Source organism: Bipolaris maydis (assembly GCF_028858645.1).
Source record: "Bipolaris maydis strain C4 unplaced genomic scaffold PSV08scaffold_10, whole genome shotgun sequence".
Taxonomy (NCBI): Eukaryota; Fungi; Ascomycota; class Dothideomycetes; order Pleosporales; family Pleosporaceae; genus Bipolaris; species Bipolaris maydis.
Genome location: NW_027093866.1, coordinates 625771 through 644715, shown reverse-complemented (window position 1 = coordinate 644715; position 18945 = coordinate 625771). Strand labels below are relative to the sequence as shown.

General features: G+C 52.3%; 6 protein-coding genes across 6 annotated transcripts; 3 read left to right on the top strand and 3 right to left on the bottom strand.

Annotated features, from left to right (window-relative positions):
* Positions 1-1719: 1719 nt before the first annotated feature.
* PSV08DRAFT_205799 (uncharacterized protein) lies at positions 1720-3814 on the top strand (the record flags this gene model as incomplete). Its single annotated transcript, XM_014227884.2, has 2 exons — positions 1720-2580; positions 2668-3814. 2 exons carry the CDS (start codon positions 1720-1722, stop codon positions 3805-3807), a joined length of 2001 nt encoding a protein of 666 aa, XP_014083359.1. The 3' UTR covers positions 3808-3814.
* Positions 3815-4921: 1107 nt separating this feature from the next.
* Positions 4922-10292, top strand: PSV08DRAFT_183791 (YjeF-related protein N-terminus-domain-containing protein; the record flags this gene model as incomplete). The annotated part of the gene is made up of 5 exons (XM_014227885.2): positions 4922-5564; positions 5707-6535; positions 6588-7115; positions 7727-7887; positions 7939-10292. 5 exons carry the CDS (start codon positions 4922-4924, stop codon positions 10290-10292), a joined length of 4515 nt encoding a protein of 1504 aa, XP_014083360.2.
* An 810-nt stretch (positions 10293-11102) lies between these two features.
* PSV08DRAFT_372475 (uncharacterized protein) lies at positions 11103-12053 on the bottom strand (the record flags this gene model as incomplete). Its single annotated transcript, XM_014227887.1, has 1 exon — positions 11103-12053. The coding sequence occupies one exon, from the start codon at positions 12051-12053 to the stop codon at positions 11103-11105; it is 951 nt and encodes a 316-aa protein (XP_014083362.1).
* Positions 12054-13995: 1942 nt separating this feature from the next.
* PSV08DRAFT_353371 (uncharacterized protein) lies at positions 13996-14988 on the bottom strand (the record flags this gene model as incomplete). Its single annotated transcript, XM_066092860.1, has 1 exon — positions 13996-14988. The coding sequence occupies one exon, from the start codon at positions 14986-14988 to the stop codon at positions 13996-13998; it is 993 nt and encodes a 330-aa protein (XP_065948785.1).
* Positions 14989-16006: 1018 nt separating this feature from the next.
* PSV08DRAFT_363746 (Dak1 domain-containing protein) lies at positions 16007-18203 on the top strand (the record flags this gene model as incomplete). Its single annotated transcript, XM_066093054.1, has 5 exons — positions 16007-16013; positions 16084-16582; positions 16642-17267; positions 17315-17449; positions 17500-18203. 5 exons carry the CDS (start codon positions 16007-16009, stop codon positions 17985-17987), a joined length of 1755 nt encoding a protein of 584 aa, XP_065948784.1. The 3' UTR covers positions 17988-18203.
* PSV08DRAFT_312957 (uncharacterized protein) lies at positions 17803-18881 on the bottom strand. The gene is made up of 5 exons (XM_014227889.2): positions 18830-18881; positions 18626-18709; positions 18540-18572; positions 18226-18483; positions 17803-18175 (listed from the first exon to the last, which is right to left on the bottom strand). The coding sequence occupies exons 2-5, from the start codon at positions 18643-18645 to the stop codon at positions 18133-18135; spliced, it is 354 nt and encodes a 117-aa protein (XP_014083364.1). The 5' UTR covers positions 18646-18709; positions 18830-18881; the 3' UTR covers positions 17803-18132.
* Between the last annotated feature and the right edge of the window lie 64 nt (positions 18882-18945).

The following is an 18945-nucleotide window of genomic DNA, read 5'->3' as shown; positions in this document are numbered from 1 at the left end:
CCATGATCGCTCGGGCACATGCAGGGTCGGGAATTTTGGCAACAGAGATAACAAACGGCAGCGCAGTGCTTTGGACAGGTCCTTGTGCTCGGAAGCGGGTGCGACGACTATGCGCGGGCTGATTACGGGATCTCGCGCTACTAGTTGTATCGTCATACTATTGTGTGGGTCGGAGATCATCAGTCGATTTTGGGAACAGACGTAGACATAATTCTAGGGTCGCGTAATTCACAAGTCGCACGAGCCTTTGTAGCTGCTGGCGGCGACTCATTCAGGGACAATTGCCTACCAAATGGCTCTAGACAAGCAGGTGTGTGTGGCATTGATTGTCGCATGGCGATCTCTCCAATAGACGCCCGGCAACAGCTGGCAACGAATCCACAGCGCTTCACCCACAGCGGGGACCGACACCCTTCTCTAGCATTCCAACCATAATTCTGTGCAAGAGGCGACCCAGAGTACACCATTGCTGGACCCCAAAGGGCTCAGTGTAGCGCCCGAGGATATCAGGGTGCTGAAGTTGAGCCGGTCCTTTATTCACATGGAACAGACGCCTGTATACAAGCCAACAACGCAGCGTATCGGCCTGCTGGCCATATACCATGCCATCTAGTGTCTGGCAGCAGGAAGACGTTGCCCTAAGTGCTCTGGCATCCCACAAGCGACTGACTTGTCCTGTGGCATGCACTCTAGGATCATGTCGCGATTGGGCGCATAGCTGGCGCCGGGGAGGGGGGGGGGGGGGCATCTTATGTTTCGCCCTCGACAGACAGGCTCTAGATAGGACCAAGACAGATGATGTGTTAATCCGTTTCAATGCGGTCGTAGCCCACTTGCGTGGCTAAGGGTGGCCTGTCATCCCTAGTAGTGTATATACTAGTCACCAACTGAGGCGCAATCGCATATGCTTTGGAGGGGAGTATGCGCTGTGCTTTTGATGCCATTTTGCTCCTACGAGTTGTATTCTAAAAAGCTTTTATTGCAAAGGCGACCGTCAATTTGTGGTTTGAGGCGCGTCTGGAAAGTGCGTCGTGACCTTTGAGCGGTCCTAGTCGGGGTGGTCCTTAAGTGCTTCGCTTCGGTGCCATTGCTCAACCCACCTCCAACGCATCTCGGTGGCAGTCCACAACCACCACCTTCTCGTAAGTCTCCAACCTTCTCATCAAGCATCTCATTCATCTGGGCTCGCGATCTGGCATCCAGATCGCTCCAATCTTGGTCTGCGCATTCCGGCCGCTGACCTGACGCTGCCATCCAGCGGCGACACACGGGATCGCATCGAAGCGTCTCCACTACCTTTCTGCGCTCCTTGAACCCACTGCCGGTATGTATAGCTCCTCATGGCGCCTTGCGACCAGGTTGGCATCTACACCTCGTCGCGACGCGGCCCCTGGGCCTCTCGCGCTATCCTCCCTGGAGACCGTCACTGGGCAGCGGTGACGACCCCCCAACGGCCTCCAGCCCGACACACACTCTACAGAACAGGACAACGCCCATTTCGGATGCCATCAAAGCGAAAAAAGAACCGTCGGCTAACACCATACTATCCAGACACCGCGCCTACTTATCCTTCCACGACCGCCCATTCATCCCAAGCTCTTGCGACACCGGCAGGCTTGGTGCGCCCCCTACCACACACACATACAACCAAACCTCTCATTCTAGAGGCTTTGGAATACGCGGATAACACAAGGATCATTGGTAATGCAAGTTTCCAACATGCTTGCTGAGCCTCGGATTGCTGGCGCACAACGCTTCCCTGAGGTCGAAGACCTCATAGCGGGTCGACATCACGAGGCCATGCACTCGGCGGCTGGCTACGACATGGCGCCCCAGAGGGAAGACGCGAGCATGATGGACGTCTACCCAAGCACTGAGACTGGTTCGGCGCATGACTCCCTGTCGCCCACCAAGCAGATGCCCAAGAAGCACGTCAGCTTCGAGCTGCTACTCCCCCAATCCCCAGCCCACAAAGCACGACTACCAATGCGGGTAGACATCTACCCACACGATACAACAGACTCCATCATTACAACAGTGAAGAACTTCTACGGCCTGTATGAGCGCCGTGGTGTCATCTTCGAAGACCGCCACGGCAATACGCTCATCGCGCGGTTCGAGAACTTCGAACATGGCATGACTGTCTATGTCCGAGTCTCTCCAGAAAGCCTGGATGCAGATGAGTACTCTCCTGATCCTCGACAGACGACTGTCTCACCCCGCCGCCCTCGCCCTCACCTTGAGGAGGCCTTCCAGATGCTCCCGCCTCACCAGCACAATCAAACAGGCACAAGAGCGGGGTCTCGCCATGCTCGCCAAAGCCATTCTCCACACCCAAGTCGTGGCCGCAGAAGTGCTTCAATCAGCAAGCGCATGCGCCCCTCCACAAAGAGCCGCGGAAACAGCTCACATGACAGCTTCGCTGAGGCGAATGGCGACGACTACAGCGACAGCGAGGGCGAGCATGGCTCAGTTACCAGCTCGCGCCGCTCGAGAAAGGAGCCACTCGCCAGTGCTGAGATCAGTGTCGACAATATTGTCGAAGGTGGGCGTCGAAAGCGTGCAAAGTTTGACAGCTCGGTAAGTACCTTGGATAGGAGAGTGCATCGTGCAATAGTCTGACACCCATCCCTTCCATAGGAGCTGCCACTTTTCGTCCCCCCCCAGGTACCCATGACCACTTCTTTGTCATCCGCATCTCCTCAGCGACGCATCAGTGGTAATACTGCTGGCTCGCCATACTCTGTCAACCAGCAGACATTCTCATACTCACACCCGCTGCCATCACCGCAAAGCTATGGTCAAGGTGACAGTTCGTACATGCAAGGATTGGTCACGCCCTACTCGGCATCGAGTGGTCCGGCGCAGGGTAACAAGTCTCGTGCGCGGGGCTCGGGACAGCATTCTTACTACCGCTACTCTGGCAGTAGTGGAATGCTCCCCACGCCTGATACCACTCTTACAAGCATCAGTGTCATCTCTGATGAAGATGTTGCTCGTCAGCTCATGCGTTTGGGCGATGCGTCCAACTTTTCTACTCATGGTCGTACCTCGACTTCAACGCTTGATGATGCCTTCAGCGGAAAGGCTGACGCAGCATCTTCGAGTGACGAGAGTGCTGATGGCAGTGAGGACGAGGCCGAGCTGCCACCCCTCCCATACAACATGTCTCGTGGACTTCATGATATGACTCGTGTCTACGATGACGCCGACAGCAGTGGCGAGGACTATGAGGACGAACGAGACGGCTCCTTCAAGGGCGTCAGTGATGAGATGATGGCGGATGAGCACAACAATCAGCGCGTGCAGGCAGGTATCATCAAAGCTCGTTCCATTTCGAGCAAGTCTGGCAAGCCTAGCAAGTCTCGAGCCATGTCTAAGAGCAAGAGCAAGACGAATGGTATCAACAAGGCTGCCCCCATGTCGCCATCATCTCTTCCATCGCAGTCACGCAAAGCCTCGAATGCATCAATCAATTTCCAGCATCAGCTCGCTGTTGACGAGGAGGATCTCTCAAGCAAGCCGCGGTGCCAACGCTGCCGCAAGAGTAAGAAGGGCTGTGATCGCCAGCGCCCCTGCCAGCGCTGCAAAGACGCTGGCATTGGTGCCGACGGATGCGTCAGTGAAGACGAAGGCAACGGCCGGAAGGGCCGCTATGGACGCCACATGGGCGTCTCCGTCAAGAAGAATTCGGCCCCATCTGCAGTCTCAATGGCGCCGCCGCCAGCATACGAGTACAACATGGCTGTGGATGGCCCCCATGTTTTAAGCACGTCACTGGACAAGAGCAAGAAGCGCAAGAGGTAGACACTATCTTGCGAAGATCAGTCTGTTGATCTATAAAACCCAAGCAAAGATTGCTTGCTACCAATCCTTACATTCCACGTTGTGCCACTTTGTGGTGCTACTCCCAACATATTGTCATTACTGTATCCTACAGCACCCCCACTCTTTTTTTCTTCTTGTCCGTCTCTGGTGTTTTGGATAGCGAGTGTTTGCACTGTCTGGTTGGGTGGTATTCTTAGCGCCATCCCGTTCCGCTCCTTCTCAGCAAGTCAAAAAGTGTCTTTTTGCGCACTGCGTGTACAGTTGGGCGTCGATGGAGAGAGGCGGGACTGGAGATTGTCACGGTGTTACAGGGCTAGATTGTACTGGACCGATGGGAGGCACTGGTTGGGTAGAGGATTTGGGCTGGCTGGGGGAATGGGTTTGTTTTGACTGTCCATACTGGTTCGCTTTGGCGAATGTTCTCCTACATACTACTTGATAACGTTGTTTGACAAAGTAGCGTCATTTGTCAATTATATTCAATGGAGCTCTTAGAAACAAAGTGGATCAAGTCCATCGGTACATGTGCGGCACATGGCGAAGATTTGTTTTGGGTCACACTGCATCGGTGCATCTACCCTGGAAACGTCACGCCTCATGAGCGCATGCTACAAGCACATGGTTGCTGCGACGACCAAGGTGCCTTTGCTGTCAGCCTGATACCCAAGGGCAACGTCGGGCCATGGCTGACCAAGACAGCGTCAGACTGCTGCCAGCCTTGTGCTTGGACGGACAGACAGGAACGGGCCCAGGGGGACGAGGCATGAGGAGTGAGTTACTACAGGGATCAGCGGGAGCTAGTAGGGTCGGAGGCTGTGCTGCCTGCAATCAATACCACTAGCCATCCGTACGTAAGGCGTTCTCCTGTCACTCGTATTGTGCGTCCAGCCGCCCAGTCACTCGTTTGTGCTATAATCCCTCTCTCCCGTCTACCTTTTACCTGCTCTGTTGCGCCGAGTTTTCCCAACCAAGTTGCGCAGCCACGCGGCAAGGCGACGGTTCACGATTGAGTGCTGCTCAATCAATCGACTCTTCGTCACCAGCCACAGCTAAACCGGTTCCGCTCCGGCCAACCCCACAGAACGCGAGCGCCATGGCCGAGGGCTCCATCAAGTCGCGGATCGCAGCACTGAACCTTGAAGAGGTCCATACACCTGTTCCCGGTGCGAAGCCGTCCTATGTCTTCGATGCAGCCACCACCAAGAAGAAGGCGCCTCCTCCTCCCCCACCCAGCGCGCGGCCACCAGCCTACTCACGCCAGACGGTCAACAACCCGCCAGTCCTCAGCAATGCGCCCACGTCTGCGCGACAACTCGGCAACCAGCCTGCAGTAGCAAACGAGACTGCAAGCCCAAAGGTCTCCCCTGCACTGCCTCCCCGGCTGCCCCCGCGCAATGGCAGCACGCCTCGACAGACGCCAACACTACCTCCTCGCAAGTCCTCCGAGTCGAGCGTACGGAGGCGCGAGTCTTCCGACTCTATTTCTACAATCGCTTCCAGTGTTTCGACCTTGTCATTGGGCTCGGTGAAGACATATGGCGCCTCACACAGTAATGGAAGCACTGGCACGCTGCACAAAGTCAGGGCTCCTGCATTCGACCCAACGAAACTGCCCCCACTGCCACCAAAAAGGACTTCCGAAGACTCTAAGCAGAGCAACACCATTCTGAATGCAATGAAAAGTAAACGTGATTATGTTCCCGCGCGAGCCCTCCCGCCGCAGGTCAAGACTCCAGGTAAGCATAGTAGACCAGCAAGCAGACATGAGCGTGTGCACGCATGCTGTCCATGAGTTGCAAGTGAGCCATTGGCAGATCATACCACAAAACATCGATAGATACATCAAGTAGGAAAGATGCTGACTGTAATTGTACGTAGACGTACCAGCCCGCCCACCTTTGCCTGCCCGACAATCAATCCTTCGCGAACGATCACCTCAGCCCGCCCCAGTCCTGCCACAGAGGCAGGCGTCCAACGATGCGCCGCGAGCAAACAGAGCGGTTGCGCCGCCACCACCACAACGTCCTCCCCAGCGATCTGCATTGGAAATGGGTTTCAACAATAAGGCGCCTTCTCCTCCCCCCGTGCCCTCAACCCGACCACCGGCAGTCACATCCAAGTCTACGCCCCCACCAAAAGTACCCCCGCCTATCCCAATGTCTTCCAGACCCAATCTGGAGGCGATCATGGCCTCGAAGCCGAAGCCAGGTGCTGTTGGGGGCTGCCTGAAATGTCGGGACTTCTCTGCTCCGGACAATCATGCTGCGCAGTTTCCACGCACCCAACTCCCTTCCTCTGATGTTGGCTGGCTAGCTCATCAACTCTGCTCCCAATTTCCTTCGCCAACCGATAAAGCACGGGTCATTTTCACCTGGCTACACCACAACGTTGACTATGACGTCCACTCGTTCTTCAACGGTACTGTTTCCCCAACTACTCCAGAGAAGACCATCGCCTCTGGCCTCGCAGTGTGTGAGGGCTATGCTGGCCTATTCGCTGCTCTGGCTCTAAAAGCAGGTCTCGAGGCCATAGTCTGTTCTGGCGCCTGCAAGGGTTTCGGCTATACACCACTAGAGCCTGGACAGGCCGTACCACCCTATGAATCCACGCATGCTTGGAACGCTGTGAAGATCGACAACGGAGAATGGAAGCTTGTTGACCCATGCTGGGGAGCTGGACATATTGGTTGCCAGATGCGTGGCGAAGGGTACGTTTCCTGAGCAGTGACTTCACTTGGTAATTTACTGACTTGGCTATAGGTATGTAAGGTCATTCAATGCGCGCCAGTTCACTATGGATAACGACGAATTTGGGTTGCGACACTTCCCTGGGGACTCTTCTCAACAATTGCGCAATGATGGGCGCATCATCTCCTATGAAGAATTCATGCGAGATGATCAAGGCGGCCGCGTACAGGTATATGGCGACGCTTTTAAGGAGCACGGCTTGGGCGAGCGAACATTTGAGCCTTCGCAAGCACAGATCAAAGCCAACGACCCCTATGCACCAGCAGTGATTCGATTTCAGTTCTCGACCGTCTGCCCCCACTGGGACAATGCGCGCCATGGCAAAGGACCGCCTTATATCATGCTCCTGAGCATTGCGGGAAGAGATGGCCGCAAGCCAGATTACAAGCCGTTCAATACAGACGGGCATACTTGGTGGCTCGACGTTCCTCGGGTCGAGCTCGGTGTACCAGGTCAAAAGATTGCAGTCAATGCGATCACCGAATTTAATGGTCAAGACGCTCGGGGCATGAGCATTGATACATGGAACAATAAGCAAGGGTACTCGTGTAAGTTTGGTGGTGTAGCCGCATGGGAGCTTATTTAGGGTTCAGGGACATGCCCTGCCGGCTCACATTGTTGATGCTGAAAACAACGCGGACTTGATAAGGATCTGAAGACACAAGAGTAATGAGAGAGGTGGGGAAAAGGCGTGTGGATACCCTGGATTTGATTTGGACTTGGCGAATGGCATGAGCTTAATAATCCTTTTGGAATCCTAAAATAACAACGTTGGCTGCATTTGCAACCGGATCGCCGTGCACTGCATATGTTTATATTAGGGCTACTACATTTGCCACATGTGAAGACGTGCCATCTTACGTCAGCAACCGTTTGGGTGGCTTCCCTGTGGCTGAATTAGCGGCTTAGCCCGATCGGCGAAACAGTGAAGTCGGGTAGGAAAGTAGGAACAACGGCAGTGCATGCGCGCGACTTGTACCCTCCACCTCCACCCTTCCAATCCGGGGGTCGCCCTCTTGTCAATACGCCCTAGAAGCCCCTTCGAGGTTCTCGACGCTCACATCCCGCCCGATAGGCTCACGTCACTGGAACGCATCAGTGCTCGATCGCTGTGCTTTGCGAAGTTCCGCTTCGTTTAGCAACCACCCAAGGCAGAACTTTGGGACAGCCTCGTGCGTCCCATTTGCAACCATGGCTACGGGCTTTGTCGGACTCTCGGTCGCAGTGACGCTTCGGAATCCTCCTGGGGCTGTCTTGCTAGGTGTCGTGAGCGGTGTTGACCAGCAGACGGCCACCTTGACTCTCCATGATGGTATGTTTACAAACCGCTTGTAGTCGCGGCAGACATACTCACCCTTGACAGTGTTCTTCCCAAGCTCCGGCCATCGTCTTCCTTCATACACCGTCGAAGGGCATATGATTGCTGATATCAAGGTCAATGCCTCTGCGCCCGCTCCTCCGCAACCTCCACAGCCGCCATCCGAACCCCCGACATACGCGCAATACCCCCAGAGCCATGTCCAAAATGTCCGAGCAAATGCTGCCCAGGAAATGCCGCACCTTGTCAGCCAGCCATCATCCATACCGCACGATGACCATTCCATGAATGCACGCAACGGCTCACGCCAGTCTATTTCCCACTCGGTCCAGGCTGCGCCATTCGTCGATCCTGCGATCCTGAGTATGGGGAAGCGCACCAATACTACAATCTCTTCGAGTCAGCTTGCTGCAGCACCACCCCAGGAAGCTCCCGCCACACCAATCACGGCTGTGGTTGGCGCGAGCGCTGCGCCTCTGCCCAAACCCACGTCTTCGTCTATCAGTCAGGTGAAGCATCAAAATGTTCGGAAGCCAAGCGCAGCAACACTGGAAGGGCCTTTCTCGTCGCTGGACATTGCAGATGCGGAAGAAGCAGATAATGAGACAAGGACTGCCAGAATCGCGCCGCGTAGAGCAAGCATCAGCAAGACAAGAACAGGCAAGCCTATGGATGATGTGAGCCCTCAGAAGAACGATGACGGTGGTAAGAAGACTCGGAGGGGAGGCAAGTCTCGTAAGAAGGAAGTTGCGGCTCAAGAGAGAAAGAACGGGGTTGACTTCCAATCTGCTGGTGGCATCAAGAAAAGGTATGTGCGCTTCTTTGATACAGAGGTGGCAACTCGATTACCGGACCTACATAAGCTAACTAGCAATAGCAAAGGCAATGGTTGGAGGAATACGCCCATGCTACAGGCTGCCGAGGAACCACAGACCAGGACACCTGGGGTTATTGGTGGGAGGGTTGGTATCGCAGCAGCGAACGCCTCGAATCGTAAGACGAAACGGCAGCAAGCTCTTAATGCTACCAACGGTTGGGCTACCGAGGACGCGACCGACATCCAAGACCTGCCCGACTTCGATTTCCAGAGTAATCTCTCCAAGTTCGACAAGCGCACTGTATTCAATCAGATTAGGAATGAAGATACAACAGCAGACGAGGATCGCCTAGTCAGCTTCAACCGTCTAGCGAGGCCTGGAACACATGGTGGAAAAAACTTGCATCCTTCAGAAAATGTGCTGGATCGAAAGCTGAAAAGCACAACCAACACAAGTTCTGAAGAGGAATCGGATTTTGGCAGCGGACGAAACTCCAGGCGGGCAATGTCAAGAGCTTCTATCAAACGAGCACCCACACGACAAGGCAGCAGTGTTCAAGCCGACATGGACGTAATGGGCTCAGGGGTGCTTCCACGAGGTAACCGTTCATTCATCAATCGGCCCTATGCTTCCTCACACGCCACTGGTAGTCCCAGGCCTGGCCGCACCGCTACGCCTCCAGACTCACCCGCTGAGTCTAATGCAGCAAAAGGTTGTCTGCGTCTGGTCCCGAATAACCGCAAATGCTTTGCTATCACACCAGGAGGCATGTTGGCGGTTGAAGAGACTGCCGAAGTAGAGTTTGGTCTGACTGAAGAGCTTATTGCAGAAAATTCAGGAAGAGGTATTGCTGAAGTCGCCCTCACAGCGATCAATCCCGGTGGTAGAAGACTGGCGCGCGACAATCCTAATGCCAATCCTGTCATAGTCGTTCTCGCAGGCAATCACCGTGGTGGAGCACGAGCCATAGCAGCAGCACGACAGCTCGCTCAGCGTGGACCAAAGGTCATGGTTGCACTTCTTGGTTTCGAGCGCAATGCCGATTGGGATAAGGACATACGGCGGCAAGTTGATATGTTCCGAAAATTCGGTGGTTCAGTTCGTGCATGGAAAGATACTGAAGAAGCTCTCAAGCGCCTACAAGCACCACCTGAACTGATTATCGACGCTTTACTCGGTCGCCACAAGGAATTTGAGGCTCTGGGCGACGAAGATCAGCGCGTTGTCCTGAGTATCGTAGGCTGGGCGAACAAGTCCCGCGCTGCCTGTCTAGCCGTGGAAACCCCATCAGGTGTGGGTGGATCCACTGGTGAAGTATCCATCCTCGAAGGCGAGCCTCTCGAAGTCCGTGCAAAGTATATTGTTTGTCTTGGTGCACCACGAACGGGGCTGTTGAAGGCGCTCCAGCACGGTGCTGGACGCGATCCGAAATGGCTCATCTGGATCGTGGACATTGGTGTAAACAAGCCCTGGCGTAATGCTGGTATCAGTGGTGGCAAGGGGATCAAGTTTGGCGAGCATTGGGTTGTCCAGGCGAGGTTCGAAGAAGGGGCGGCAGCAGAAGGTGTTGCGAGGGTTTAGAAGCGAGCAAAGTGGAAATGACATTGTCCGCCTTAAGCAACCGCCCTCGGGTCACCGGACTATGCATTGCGCGGGCGCTTTTTCTGTCTTTTGGTCAGCTCGGGTGGCGTTAGTTCGCTTCTTTGTTACCTGCTTGGTTTGTCATTAGAGGGTCCAGGAAAGGGGTGTCAAAAAATATTTGGCCTGTATTGGGGCTTGTATAACAATTTGCTGACGGAGGGCCACGTAGGTGTGCCTCAAGTAGAATGCAATAATTCAAGACATAAAGATTGAGCGAGACTAGGTTTTTTGTCTTGACTGGTGTTTGAACTTTGACACGACAAAATGAATTAATATCGTGTTTTGATGCTATACATTACTTGATTTTCTAATCTCTTGGAAATCATCAACACTTGGCTAACTCCCCATGCGAGAGAGCTCTCTAACACACCACTGCACACTGCCTATTCCATACGCAACACGTCTTTCTTGACCCCCTTCATAGATTTTCCAACCACCAGAATCGATTTCGTAGCTCTCATACTCTGAGCCCCTTTGCTCATACAGCAGCTACGGAAATATCTCTAAATGAGTGCTCACCACTTGACAAGTTCGGTCTCCTTGGCTTTGGGCCTAGCTTGGGTAAAAATGACACTGCTTGCTGCTGGATGGCAGACTTCCAGTGGCCATCCATATGTAGGGCTTGAGTCGCGCTAGCCCCATCCATCTCAGAAAGACAGTGTTTTGAATATGTCTTCAGCCCTGGTAAGCAAACGTGGAAGCACCTGCGCGCAGTCCGGAGTGAAGACAAGACAAATAGTCGAATGCAAATTACAAATGCGATCCAGCATTTTTCCACGCTCGGCTTTCTTCAAGTCCAGTAACAAAGCTACAAACTCTCTGCACCAAATCTTCAACAACATGTTCGGGGTCGTCTTCGAGATTATGGTGCGCACCAGGGATAACACCACCATCCACATCATCGACAATGCGGCCTCTTCCCCGCATTATCTTCGTCCATCGCTCTAGTAATGCCTCTCTATCGACCGAAGCAGGGATGTATGGGTCCTCAGAGCCGAGTAAGAAGCATACTGGTGTGGTTCTGGGAATCCTGCCAAAGGTCTTGGTAAGCTGCTCGTCTGAAAGATCACTGGAGAAGTAATCGTCGTCGCCGCCCTTTGCAAGCAGCGAATACGCGCGGTATGCGCTGAGGGGTCCTCCCATCTCTTTCAATACGACATTGTCCTCTGTTGACAAAATCTCTTTTCCCTTGCCTGCATCGATCAATTCTTTAGTTTGCTTAATAGCTTGCTCCAACGCCTCCTTTTTCTCTCCTTCCTTTGCGAAATCTTCCCATGCCTCACGGTCGCTGACTCCACCCTGGAGAATAACACCATCGAGTGCCTCGCGCTTCTCTTTTCCCTTTCCGACAAGATACTCCATTATATCTTGACACCCGGTCGAATGACCCATGACAACAATCTTCTTGCCTGGTCGCAACTGCTTGAAATACGAGACACATTCCGCCAGCTCGCGGGCGTCGCGCGAGAGAGAGCTAGTGCCCCAGCCGCGGTAAGATGAGCCGAGCAGAACCTCTGCTATGACCCAATTATCCGGAAGCGATTTCGCGATTTCGGATGGATAAGGGACGGTGAGAAGGCCGTCGCCCAGACCACCTACCCAGAGAATGGTATTTGGCGCATCAGCAAACGGATTAAGGTATGAGTGCTCGAATGCAACTCGGCGTTTGGAGTACTTGTGTGCGGTACCAGGATATGCCATTGCGACAGGAGTAGTGGTAGTGGTAGTTATCGATGACGACAATGGCGGTGACGACGACGACGACGACGACATGATGGGGGCGCGTACCAGCACTCCTATATAACAAAGAACAAGGATTTCACTCAAGTCAGGGAACAGACAATAATAGCACCCACAAAAAAATCCGAACTTCTCGCCCAGCAAGTGGCGTTACGGTAAACAGGACAGACGAGTTTTGTATCGGGTGGCTTTTTTTGTCCCCTTCCCCAAATCCGATTTAAAGCACAAAAAAAACTCCACCTTATCCGCGTGACCACCCAAGGAACATGAAGGAAAAGGACCCGCGATTTCCTGTTCCCCTCAATTAATTGGGAAAGTGGGGAATTCATTCCGCAAGGGTCCTTGGGAAAAGGGAAAAAAACGCCCTAATCACGATTCGGGCGGGGTAACAAGCCGGTTTCCTAACGAAGAAGAGGTATGTAGAGCTGAAAATCAATTTCAGTTACTACTAGTAGCGCTACTTGGAAATACACTAGCTGGTATTCACGACACGCGACCGAATAAAAGCGCCCTTTCCCTTCTCTCACGCGCGTAGCTATGAAGCGCCACACGCCCCCCCTTCGGGACCCATGACTTGTTTTTGCTAATTCACCGGATGTCAGGGCTCATAGTTACATATTTCACTTTACTTTACCCACTGAAGCTCCCCCCAGATTCCTTTCCAGTGGGATGAAAAAAACAATAGCGCCAACCATCCTACGCTATGTCCTACTATTCCTCGAAAAGACACGTCATAAGGCCCCATGTTTTCGCTTTCCGCAACGGGATCATGTCTCTCTACTTACAGCCTCACTCCCCAGAAACATTCTCCCACAAACCCCCCTTTTTTTAGTTGTACTGATTTAAACTCCTTCTGGAAACAAAGGGCGTGGCTGATACGCGAAGGTCTAGAAGTGCCCCATGATGGGGGGCGCCGGGCCTTATTTTGTTTGCACACACACACTTGCGGGGGGAGGTTTGTTTACTACTAGTAGTTTACCCGAAAGTTTATTTTGGAGAGGGTTTTTCTTGAAAGGGGGGATTAGCGAACGGACTGCCCGCGCTTGCCAGCCTCGCCGTGGAGAGAAAGGCAGTTGCTGATCGGGCTTTGTTGTGATGGAAAGATGATTGCGTGGGGTGGATGCAAAGTAACCGAGGTTGATTGTTAGTAGTAGGACTGGGGGGAAACAAGAGTGTTTTTTGCAACCGTCACAAACGGGTGTTCTCGGGATTTGGTTAGTATGGTAGACATGTGGGTTTCCCTGAATGTCTTGTATTCTGTTGCTTTAGCCACATGCGCGGTGCTATACTATTTGTTGTTTAATACTCGCGACTCTTGACTGCGTGTCGTGATGTTGGCATCGGTAAGAGGAAGACTGCCTTGCCATTCCTCATATACCACCATTCTTCTGGCTCGATGCTTCTGGACAAGGGTCCATTCGGATTAAGCCCTGGATACGACATATCTGCTGAGCTTTTTTTTTTTCGAAAACTTGCGGCCTGGAGACTACTGCTTCACGGCTTAAAACGCCCCAAAAACAGGCCATTTGCAGACAAGTCAGGGACACGGGTTCAAAGATATTAATGCAAACTAATAGATACGAAGCAGCCCCGATTTGTCTTGTTTACACTAGCAAAGGCGCTTCTGTACTCAGAAATCGAAGGGCAGTCTTCAATAGCGCTACGTAGTCCCGCTAGTCCAGTCCCTTGCATTCAGCTGCCAGCACTAGAGTCAATACCCGAGACACTGAACCATCGAACCATCCAGCCCGCACAAAAAAAAGTCCCACACCTCCCTTGACGCCACATCATACACAACTGACGTTGAATTGTACGTTTTCTCAGGTGCCTAATGACTCATGAGGGTCTGGTGGAGATGAACTACACGACCTTTAGTTGCAGCCGGTGTCAGATAGCTCCAGTATCAAGAAGTGCCGGTTTTCCTGCTCGGTAGATGCGCCCTCCAGATTGGGTCGCCCTCCCGTTTGACCTGGCCTAGCCTTCGGTCAACTTCCACGACAACTTCATGGAACGGGATCCTTCTCTTGATGCTGAATGTTGTTTGACAAGTGCTACATTCAATGCTAACGCGCTTTGCGAAGCGACCTTCCATCATGATCTCCTGGCGGTCTCCAATCATGCGCTCGATTACTTCTGTATCACAAGCAGTCATGTGGGGACAAATCTTGAGGTCTAGGAGAGCCAGTGCATCTTTCGTCTGTTGAACCGAGACAGGCACAGCCCAGGGTACCATTAGGAGCAGAAACTTTGATCGAAACGCAATTGTTTGCGTTTCGGGAACAAGAGATAGTGTGGGAGGGTATAAACATCGACCTGGACCGCGTCTTTGATGCGGAAGCTCGTAGCACTCGAGGCAATGGAAAAAGTCACCATATCTGTTCTGACGCGCTTTTTTCGCATTCTTTCGCAACAGTGTAGTCATTCCCAAGTAGGTAAACTCGTTGTGTGGACACACGGAAAAGGGGCCGTCGGTTGCTCGGAAGCATTTGCGAAACTGTCGTGGTTGTGCTATGGTGTCCTCTGGAAACCTAAAAGACCCATGCGGCAGACGGCACTCTACACAGAATATCATACCAATTCTACGTCCTATCCAGTTGTGGGGACCGCCGCCGTGGCCATAGAAATGGTCTCTTCTTATTCTGCTCCTGATATCTTTGACGTGCTGTCGCTTGACGCCCAGTGGTTCGCAGATGGCGAGAAGGGCATCGGCATATTTATAGCTCGTTAGTGCGAAGCAAAAACGGTCCGCATAGCCTAGGAACGTGCCGATGTACTGGATAATCTCATATGGCAGAGTATAGAGTGGACTTTTGTGTGTATTTTGAGTGTAGTTCCGCGTAGCGTGTCGAAAGGTGATGGATGACCGAGTTAGTTTTTTGACGAGGCTTTGGGACATATTGCTGGCAAAGAGGCTGTAAGTCTGCCACCGTATCTCTTTGTGCAATCAGCACAGATATGAATCAATGGAGTTTTTGCCTGCAAATATGCATGGCTCGCTAAGAGTGTTGTTACCATGGCTGTGAGGTTATGAAGTAGCCAGTCAGTGGGAGCAAATCGTCAAGAGCGTGTCCTGATTGCAAGATCCGTGGGTTGTGCCAAATGATTGAACATGATGATCTAACAATTACTGCTTGTACTTCTCAGAATGCCGATACCCGTTACGTGTAGCAGAGCTATGATGAATGGCCGAGATGGCAGTAAATCCGTATTTTTCAGGGTTCGAGAGCAGGGTCTTGCAGACGTAAATGCTCACCCAGATCCTTTTAATTTGACTGCAACGTCATTCTTTTGATGGCCGATCCTGGCAGGTTGGGGTGTGGCCGGTCATTCTTTTCTGAGACAATTGATCTGATATGCTTTGTAGCAAACAGAGATAAAAAAAGTCAAGTTGTACATCTACTGTGATTGCTCTGTTAGAGTCCAATGTCGAGCAGCTTCAATAAGCGCTTCCGATTGCCCGGATTCAAAACAAGGAAACACATCCGCATCCGGAGTGTCTGCTGTGCGAAGGAGCAGATGGGGCAATTCAACAAGTTTTATAATAAGAAAATGAATCTAGAGCTGGGATTCGGAAATTCCGGAATAAGGAAGCCGTTGCCTCTGCCGGCAGGTCGGAGATCGGGGAGAACCCCGACAACCCCACCATAACCCTAGTTACCCCTCACATTCTTGTTTGCGCAACCCCACTTGGGGCTCTCGGGGCCGTTCAGGAGGGACCTCGCAGATCGCCCCGTCAAATGACAAGAACAAGGCGATCCGGACGGGCGCCTCGATGCGGTGTCGTCGGATCGGATGCCAGAAGTTGAGAATTCCTTAATAAAACTTGATTTCCTCTTTCCTCCATATACCGTATGGTCTTTCCTGCACTTTGTCTCGCATTGATTTAAGCCATTCAGACATCAAGATAAATAGACATGTCGTGTACGTACTAAAGCATCAAATTCACACAAGAATATAGTGCAATTGCGCGCCAACAACTAACAGTACTCAGCAAAACATTTTATTCACGATCCTACGCACCTGGTCAATACGGCGCTTCTGAGCATCCCAAAGACGAATCCATCCGTGCAATGCGACATCGAGAACAAGATTATATATCGCAAGAATGGCGCGTCACAGGTGTCCATCGTCTCTGGTGGTGGCAGCGGCCATGAGCCCTCTTTCGCTTCCTTTGTTGGCGCAGGTCTTCTTTCTGGCGCGGTAGCAGGCACTATATTCGCATCTCCAAGCGCAGAGCAAATACGAAGGTGTATCTTGCATCGCGTTCAGAAAGACAAGGGCGTCCTCGTGATTGTAATGAACTACACCGGCGATGTGCTGAATTTTGGTATGGCCGTAGAAAAGGCGCGTGCTGCTGGCATCGAGGCCGATATGGTGGTTGTGGGTGACGATGCTGGTGTAGGGCGGGCCAAGGGTGGAAAAGTAGGGAGAAGAGGCATCGCCGGAACCGTGCTTGTCCAGAAGATTGCTGGAGCGCTTGCAGCAAAAGGGTATGGAGCGATGCTGACCAGAGTAATGGTGAAAAGGAAGTTTCACTAACAATTTGCAGAGTGAGTCTCAAGGATGTAACGCGAGTAGCGCAACTCGTCGCCGACAATACTGTGTCAATTGGATCCTCACTAGCACATGTCCATGTACCAGGTCGCCGAGAGCCTGAAGAGGATGAGTTGAAAGATGGCCAAGTTGAGATCGGTATGGGCATTCATAATGAGGCTGGCTCGGAGCGCAAATCCACCGATCTTCCCGGTCTTGTGAAAACCATGCTTTCGCACTGTCTCGATGTCGCAGACAAAGATCGAAGCTTCTCTTCCATAAAAGCAGAGGACGAGGTTGTGCTATTGATCAACAACCTAGGAGGAGTCAGTCCGCTCGAGTTGAGCGGTATCACGAACGAGGTTGTCGAGCAACTGGCGAATGACTTCAAAATCAAACCTGTGCGCATACTAGCCGGTACTTTTATGACGAGTTTGAATGGACTCGGCTTTAGCATCAGCATACTCAAAGTCGCCGATACACAATCACTAGGCGCTTCAATGCTTGAGCTACTCGATGCACCTGCTGAGGCGAGTGGTTGGGCTGCAGCAATCAGTAGTAGCACATGGGCAAGACGTGGAGAAGCAAAGAAAGATGAAGAAAAGGTAGAGGAGGAAGAAGTCTTGCCTAGTGATTTGAGAAGTGAGTACTGCACGACACAACATAGGTCATGCACTGACGTTGAATAGTAAATTACGCCCAAGCGAAGTCAGTATTGACAACTGCACTCAACAGACTGATAGCTGCCGAGCCTGATGTCACCAAATATGATACGATTGTAGGAGATGGCGATTGTGGAATCGGACTCAAACGTGGCGCAGAAGGTAGGGTCTTGGTCACATGTGCACTGTTGCCTGATGCTGACGTCCTACAGCAATTCTGAAGATGCTCGAAACGGCAAAAGAAACAGATGATCTGCTGATCCTCGTAAACAACATCATTCAAGTGGTTGAATTAGCAATGGACGGGACGTCAGGCGCAATTTATGCCATCTTCTTGAATGCACTAGCCCATGGATTACGAAAGAATTCGCCTTCTTCCCCTCAACCCGTCACTCCTGCAATTTGGGCCAAGGCTCTCGACTCATCCCTCAAAGCACTTGGCAAATACACGCCTGCAAAACCCGGCGATCGAACGCTAATGGATGCTTTGTACCCATTCATTGAGATGCTATCCAAGACAGAAGATGTCGACAAAGCAGCTGCGGCGGCGCAGGGAGGGGCGCAGGGAACGAAAGGAATGAAAGCGAGCTTGGGGCGGACGGTGTACGTTGGAGGCGAAGGGTTCCAAGAAGTTCCTGACCCTGGTGCGCACGGTCTTGCAGAACTTCTGCTGGGCCTGAGTGACGGATTGAAGAAGTAAAGGTTGATGGGTATCGTTCTTTGATTCGTTCGGTGGTCATCGCCGACTTCGCGGCGTCGATTATATAACTTTTAATGCATTCGAACTCTAAATTGCGTGCATCCATCTTGCACTCCCATCTCAACACCAGGTCGCGTCCAGATTCTTATGAGAGCAAGACAAGGATGACGGAATCGCCTCGGAGAAACCTATGCAAAGTCAGTACATTGCGCAGAACGTGACAATATCCCAGACATACAGCTTGGAAATGAAGCGATCCTTGTTAACCTTCCTTCCATAGCTACCGTTGGCTAACCGTGGCGTCTCAGTCCACATCTCCTTGGCATTCTCGAGAACCATATTGCAGTGGCGGTCAAAAGCCTTCACGCGTGCGAGGATCTTGCGGTTGTTTCGGCACGAAATCAGCACCTGTGTGCGCGAGCGGACGGCGGTCTGAAGAATAGAAAGAGGACCGGTGGTGAGCTCATGCTCTTCGACTTGCGCGACCTCGTATTCCCTGAATAGAAAACGTTAGCCTCTTTGCACCATTGAACAGTACAGTAGAATACATACGTTAACTCGGAGCGTGGCTTGGAAAGAAGCTCCCTGTGAGGTGTCAGTACTGAGCTTGCTATTGGAGCTTGCGTGCTTTTACTCACTGAATCTTCGCGTCGACCATTTTGACAGGCGGTATGGGGTACTAAGCGCGGATCTAGAAGAAAAAGAACCTCTATTTCTAATTGCTGTTAACAACCTGAGTCCTCAGCTTCTGCCTTCGAATTTTGATTTGCAGCTCGAACAGGTACTGCGCAAGGATTGGGTCGAGCAAAAGAAGTGCACAGACCAGTGACGGAAAGACTGACCTAGTTTAGAGAGGCAGGACACCACGGCAACGAGCTTGGATGAGGTGGAGCGGTCGGCGATAATGGTGAGGCAGGGCGATGAAGTGATCGAGCTTGGCTGAGATGAAGCGCGGGCT

What these genes read in the sequence shown, in the direction of transcription:
- PSV08DRAFT_312957 (XM_014227889.2), bottom strand. Translation starts at nt 18,645, where the DNA reads ATGGTCGACGCGAAGATTCA. An exon ending in ATGGTCGACGCGAAGATTCA is followed by an intron (nt 18,573 to 18,625) that starts GTGAGTAAAAGC and finishes GACACCTCACAG; the next exon opens with GGAGCTTCTTTCCAAGCCAC. An exon ending in AAGCCACGCTCCGAGTTAAC is followed by an intron (nt 18,484 to 18,539) that starts GTATGTATTCTA and finishes TTTTCTATTCAG; the next exon opens with GGAATACGAGGTCGCGCAAG.